At 36.9% G+C, this 7,255-nt stretch overlaps 1 protein-coding gene across 2 annotated transcripts in view; it reads right to left on the minus strand.

The window, feature by feature from the left end:
* LOC122084093 (probable prolyl 4-hydroxylase 9) overlaps positions 1–7,255 on the minus strand; it is a 10,030-nt gene that overhangs the window by 525 nt on the left and 2,250 nt on the right. For both annotated transcript variants that reach the window (XM_042652143.1, XM_042652142.1), the window contains exons 4-7: positions 5,484–5,586; positions 2,985–3,080; positions 1,734–1,799; positions 1,477–1,593 (exon numbers count right to left, since the gene is read on the minus strand). In XM_042652143.1, the coding sequence (XP_042508077.1) occupies positions 1,477–1,593; positions 1,734–1,799; positions 2,985–3,080; positions 5,484–5,586 (382 nt within the window). The remainder of the gene's footprint in view (positions 1–1,476; positions 1,594–1,733; positions 1,800–2,984; positions 3,081–5,483; positions 5,587–7,255) is intronic.

The raw sequence follows: 7,255 nt of genomic DNA on the forward strand, positions 1-7,255 counted from the left end.
CCCCCCCCCCCCCCCCAAACAAAAAAAAAAGGACTACATATTTGTATTCCTTATTTGAATCAAGGAATACTTGGCTTTACCTAATTCTAATTTTCCAACAAAGGCCATGATGTTGAATGGGATTCTGGTATCCAGATTCTTGCCCCTTCTCTAAGAGCCCACACAAAAGTAGCAGATTCTGGATTTAGCATTGCCTTCAAGAATCACTGTGAAAATCTGAGATGTGAGAATCAACTTTTTGCCTGATTCCAGACTTGATGACACTCTTATGTCGGTTGCAGAATCAGGGTGCAAGTAATGTGACACTCAACAACCTGATTCTATTTCTGATGCAGAATCCCTTCCAAACATGGCCCCAGCTATTGTATTTTGTTAAGCAATGAGGGCAGCAAAATAATCTCATCATTAACATGCCAAACCTAATTTAACTACCAAGACTTTACCATTTGGTTATCATTTACTGTGTTAATTAGTTTATCAATCAGCCCCAGTTCTGCTTCTTCCTATTTCCTAATGGGTGCAAAAAATATCAAATAATTTAATATCTCACCTGGTAAAAACTGAAGATCTCTACTTGGAAATTGAAAGTCCAAACTTAAAATATCCAACTCCCATGATAATCAAGTTCAGACCTCCACCTAAATTTGTAGGAGTTTCAGCTCTAATGAAATGAATGGATCCCCTATGGCAGTTGGAAGCTAATCCCTATAACCATCCAATTTGTTTCTTCCCTCTATTTCCTAATAGGTGCTACGAGCAAGAATACCAAAGAATTGAATCTCACAAAACCTTGAAGGCTTTACTTGGATATTGGAAGACCAACGGACCAGCAACCAATCAAGTCCAACTCCCCACCTAGATTTGTCGGAGTTTCAACTCTAATGAAATGTAGGAACCACCTACTGCTTGTAAGCTGGTCATTTCTCCTTATCAATCAGCTATCTTGTTCTTCACCCTGCTTCCTAATGGGTTGAACAGATTCAAAAAGTCAAGATAAAATATAGAAACCAAAAGACTGCTTGGATATTGAAACGGCTAACTGCCATATCCAACTCACATGACCAATCAAGTTCAAACCTCCACCTAAAATTGTCAGAGTTTCTACTCCAATGCAACTTACTAACCATCTATTTACTTGGAATCTAACCCTTCTATTAGATAATTTTTTTTTTTTTTGTTTTTTGATACCAAGGGTGTCCAGATCGTTAATTCGCCTAGTCCCTGAGGTCACTGTGATACCTCTTACACAGGACTGGGTCAGTCCGAGATGGAAACTCTCGTGCGGTGGCCCCAAGAACTTAGGTGCAGCGGTGAAAGTTTGATCACGGGACCTTGCTTCCTAAGGCGGAGTACTGTGTCTCCTCCCCTCCAAGTTAAGCACACCTCTCAAAGTAGCAGGGAGTATCTACTCCTATCCAAGTAGAGCTAAGAGTGATTCTTCACTGGAAGAAAGATTAAAGATAGAGGAACAATTACCGGATCGATAGTACCATTAGTAAACAATGAGTAAAATAAAATTCCATCCCCTTGGCGTGGCTTCACTTTCAATCCAATGCACTTTTTGTAGTCATAATTGAAGTCCACAAAATCATTCTGCAGGTTCAAGTAGAAGATGACCATATTAACACTATTAATGGGATTAAAAATGCAAGAGGACAAAAAACCACTTCATACTATCATCATTCAATGATAAGTGAATAAATAAAAATATACATAAAAGAACATCATCTTACCTCATAAGGAAACATGGTTTCCCCACCTTCTTTAACATTAGAGAGATACAACAAGAAGGTAGCAACCTGCACAAATTAGTAGAGTTTGGAATTATTATTACAGGCTCTTGCTGGATTCATGTCAACAAGATAAAATAAAGGAAATCAAGGGGAAAAAAAAAAGAGAGAGGTCAAAACTTGATACTGATTGAGATAAGGCAAAGGATAATGACAAAGATTTCACAGAAAGAAAGGGGCAAGGGGATGGATGCAAATGGGGATGGATGCAAATGAAACATATCTAAAACAGAATAGTGAACTTAGCAAACACCCATGATAGGCAGCACTCTGTACACTACTTATCTTATCTTGGTACTAGACACAACACAACAGACAATCTTACAGCAGAAATCCTTGGGATCAGTGTCATTGGTGGGGAATCAATTGGTTACTTTATCCTCTCTATGCTCAGGTTTCCCTTCTTCAAGCAAGTATTATTACCATACTCAGTTTTCCATTCTTCAAGTAAGTGTTCTTGCATCTGTGTCTATTCAAGCTTGCAGTGTACTGTTTAACCAGAGTTTGGGGTAGGCTCATCATCCTTCTTTATTGCTTAATAAATACTGTTCTTGCTGAGAACCAAATCCCAGCAAGAACCATCTCAATTTGGGATGGTGGATACCCTGTTTTTGACTTCTTTTCATCGGAAACGAGATTCACCATTAAGGGGTATCTACTCATCAGATCAGGGAGATCTTTTAAGGCATTCAAGTACTGCCCTAAAGGGACCTTCAACCAGGGTCTTGTCTAGATCAGAGCCTCTGATATGCAAAATCTCTTAAATTTGTCTAATTTCAATTTCCAGATTAGGTTCTCAGTTAATTAATCTCAGTCTGACCATTTCATTGTCAATATCTTTTGGAGATTTCAACTACCCTCCAAATACTAAAAGGTTGATCTGAGCTACTTTTGACCTTGTATTGACTTATTTCTGTTTTGGGTTTTACTTGGATCTTGTTAAAAGAGTGTGTAATATGAACCTAGGGTTCATCCTACCGACCCACCAAAGAGTCAAGGATGTTCGCCAAGATATCGATGCCAACTGGCTTACTCTGCTCTAACTGATGCAATTCCTTGAGAAAGTTGAAACAAACAAGGCATATGTATTTCATGCAGAATGAAAATGGAAGTAGAGAAAAATAAATCTCCTTTGCAACAAAAAAATAATAATAACCAAAGTGAGATTTAGGCTTTCTTTCGCTTAGTATGTACCCTGTGGCTCTTTTGTGGGCCATATTCAGCTGGGTTGAATGCGTCATAGTGAGAATGATACCCCTGCCCAATCTCGTACCGTAGGACATTAAATGCCTGCAACATGGTGATATCCCCGCATTACTCAGGCAAGTTTAGAATTGCCCTGAAATAGATTAACAAATTCAAAGCGAAGTAAAAAAGTAAATAACTCAAATATCACAAAGGTAAAACAAAAAGAATATGAAATATTTTTGTCGTACCCTTAGGAATCTGTGAACATTCAGAGATTCATTATGAATGGCTTTAGTTTACATACTAATCCATTGGACCTGGCAATATAAGCTATAAAACTATAAAATTTTGGTTACATCATCAAAAGAATCCTCATAAAAACCAGCACTCCCTTGTCAACCAGATAAAAGGAGTCAGCTAAACTAAACATCATCCAGAGAGGCAAGTAAGGTCTCTGGTTTTCTTTATGCCAATAAGCCTAAAACAGAAGGGCAGATTTGCATAATCAAGCACCTTCACGTAAATAAAAAGTATTTATTCAGGTCTTCCTCTAAACTATTGATGCAATGAATTCCTTCAGTTATCTTTTCTCTTATGTTTACTTAAATATCTACTCAACGCCCCTAATGGGAGGAAGTCGCCAATCTCCAAACAGACTAATCAACTCTCCAATCATAAATTGGAGGATTTGGTTGCACACCAATCTCCAAATGGACTAATCCTAGCTCAAAATTTATGTCAACAAGCAGATGGGCAGCACAGAAAAAACTGCAAAACAACTGCAATTGACTAAAGATTGGAAAACTGATGCTAAAGAAGTTTTCAAAAATAAGCAGCTTGTACAAAACTCTATCTTGATTTAGTCATGTAAGGTTATTTACCAGAAAGAAAAGCTGAAGGTTATTTAAAGCATTTGGCACAATAAAGGCAATCAATAACAACAGAGACCTTACCAAGGCCACGGAAATCTTCGGCAATGCAGTAATACTTAATTGCTCATGAAGATGGTTGAAAAGTCAAATCATTTAAAATTTGTTCCAAACCTGCTAATACAAGGATGGTTGTGATGGGGTACCAAATTTAACATGCCATAATCCCGAGGGTGGCAGCAATCTGTCCAATGGTTTGAATGCCTTCATCAGCCCTCGTGAAATTACGTAGGTGACCCTTGTGTAAAAGCTAAATCACCCACCTACCAAGAAAATCATTTTCCTAACAGCAGCAACAACAACTACAGCTACAATTCGTCTTCTCTCATACTCCATAGCATAGTGAGAGGGTGCCATATAGAGCACTGTACCTGTTTTCCTAAAGGAGTTGACACAGTCTTGAAATTTGAAAATATTGAGAAACCTGAAAATTTAACCCATGAAAGGAGCTTGTTCTTTTGGCCGAAGCATTTGGTAAGTATTTATTTTCACAACCCCACAGAACCTTCATCCTAGTAAGGATAGTGGGATTAGAACTTAGCTCGACTAAAATGGGCATCAGCTTGAGATGGAAAAAAGTAAAGCTGTAAAAATGAATCCCCAACAGAATACACCATTGGGTCCTTGAAAGAAACTCTGAAGTTCAAGGGAAAAGTAAATCCTTTTCTATTATTTTTGTAAATGGCCATGGACAATTTGTTTCCTCTTTAAGGTCTCTTTCAAAACTTAAGTTTCAGGAAGCCAATAGGGGCAAAGTAGCATCATCTCAAAGATAAGATTATAAGAGACTATAAGAGCATCACTGGCATTGAGTATGCCAGTATGGGTTGAGAAAACAGGAAATTCAAATAGATGGCCTCTCCAACCAAAGATCTTTGAACATAATCCAAGAAATATCAAGGAGGAAATAAAGATAAAAAAAGAACAGAAGTTATAAAATATTTGCAAGGACCATGTAATGGAATCAAGCATGGCAGCCATAATCCAACAAACAATCAAGAAGGTTAGGATCTATATGCTGGTCAAGCTGGGATTTCCTATAGCATGTGACTCAAAGTTGAGCCTCATTCTTCCCAACCACTTTTGGAGGCTAGACATAGTAGGTAGAAGCTTCAAGGAAACCTTTGAAACTACCTAGGATTTCTAGCAGTTGTAATCCTTGTGAATCTAACCCTTGCGAGTTTCAAACAGGGAAAATGGATAACTGAACTAAAACAAAACAAGTAAATTTTTAAAAAGAATAAGCAAAAATGGCCATTTCTTTGAGAAATGTAGTTCCCTTCATGTGATTACGGCAGTTCTAATATATCTAAGATGAAATAATATAACACAAAAATTAAAACTATCCACTTCAAATGAGCTTAAAACTCAATATTTTACTGCATTGCCCCTTTTTTTTCAACTAAATAGTTTCCTCTGACTCTTCACAGAAATTAAAAAGAAACACAAAGACATTAAGAGGTTTGTGGTGGGGATGTCTACACAGATAATGTTGTCTATTTAGTCTTCTCCGTCTGTGCATCTCACAAAAGCACTTCAACTCCATTTTTTTCACTTTTATCTTTTAACGGCTTACCTCTCCTTGGCTCCTTGGAAGCATTGTAACCCTAGCAATCTTCTGCTCAATGGTGTCCAAGATTCCAGTTTTGTCTTCTGATGCACTGATAAAAGTGCCTGAACTGTTGGCCCAAAAACACACACACACACACACACACAAAATAAGCAAAAAGTGACTAAATTCATAAAATCTAGAAAATCAATAATAAATAAAAAAAATTTCATGACGGATGATACTTGCAGAGGCAACCACAGATATGAAAAACAAAGATATACAAAAGGATTAAGTTATAAATATCACCATCTTATCAATATTTACAATGGCATGCATGCTTCAGGACCTGAAGACTTCAAATATCAAAACATAAGAGACTGTAACTCGACATTGATTGTGAAGGGAAGTTGGCTTAATTAATTAATTTCTTCCCTCCATAAGACTCAAACTCAAGAATTTTCCCACTCGAAAGATAATCCGCTTGCCCTAACCTTTTCCCTGACCCCCATACAATCAGATAATCCTCTTGCTACAAAAGAATGCAGTCCTTATATCAGATAATCCTCTTACTAACAAAAAATGCAGTCACTATTCCGTCAACTGGACACCATCTTTGGTGACCTGAATATCAACTGGTACTCACATTGTAGTTCTGCTGGTAAAAAATGGCAATGGAAACCCTATGTTTTTACTAGACAATGCATCCTATCACGTATCTCCAGTCCTATGCACCCTATTCTGTGGGCACATTTGTTAGAAACAAGAGGTTGAAAGGGCTATTAGACCTCATTTACATGCAAATGATACACAACCGCTGATCAGAAAGAGATAATAGCAACAATACATGTAATGTATAGGGGAAAAAATAGACTACTGATTGACAACAGAGGGAATAAAGTGATATGGCATTTGTGCCTTCTTTTGGAAATCTCCCTACCAGTTTTTTAAATAACAAGACCCAGAAATAATAATAATAGTAATAATAAAAACTCATTAGAAAGTGAATAGTATAAATAGCGTTTCTGTTTACATCTATAATTGCTTTTGAAATGACACACTTAACCTGCAAACATATGGAAGACTGAGGTAAAAAAGGGCAGTGTTCCTACCATTTGCTTACCTTATGTAAAAGAGAAGGAAGAAATCTATGCTACAACTTACAAGATGGACACAAAGGTCTTAATTTCTGAAAACATGAGCTTGCAACATTCATTGGTTAAATATGCTATTTTATTCTATACATCTTAGATCCAGAATTCCACATGAACCAGAGGAGACTGTAGACATTAAATGCAAATGTTAGCAATCGATACCACTCTCACTTCTTGTCACACAGATAAATGACTTGAAACATTGACTAAGACTCAACCTTAAGACTTCCATAGAATGGGCCTAGGTGATTCTAAGTAAAAAACTGTAGAGCAACAATGAGAAAGGGAAAAGGCAGTGGCTGGAAGACAAAGCAATTACACAGAAACAGGAACATATGACTCTCACTAAGTACTAACCATTATCATGAGAACACAATCAAAAGAAGAAAAATAATTAGTATGAGGATACTCCATGCAAACTGATGCATAACCATTAAATATTATTATTCTAGATGAATGGAGTCACAACAGCAGCAACAAGAGAGGAAAATAGGGGTGGTTGAACAAGAGGAAAAGAAATACAATAGGCTAACTACTAACTACCTAGATATTGAGCCAAACCTACAAGATCAAGAATATCAGAGAATTCCTTTACAATTATACAATTCATAAGATACTTAAAATTAACTACTTTTTATTGCCCCC

Source organism: Macadamia integrifolia, chromosome 7 (assembly GCF_013358625.1).
Source record: "Macadamia integrifolia cultivar HAES 741 chromosome 7, SCU_Mint_v3, whole genome shotgun sequence".
Taxonomy (NCBI): domain Eukaryota; kingdom Viridiplantae; phylum Streptophyta; class Magnoliopsida; order Proteales; family Proteaceae; genus Macadamia; species Macadamia integrifolia.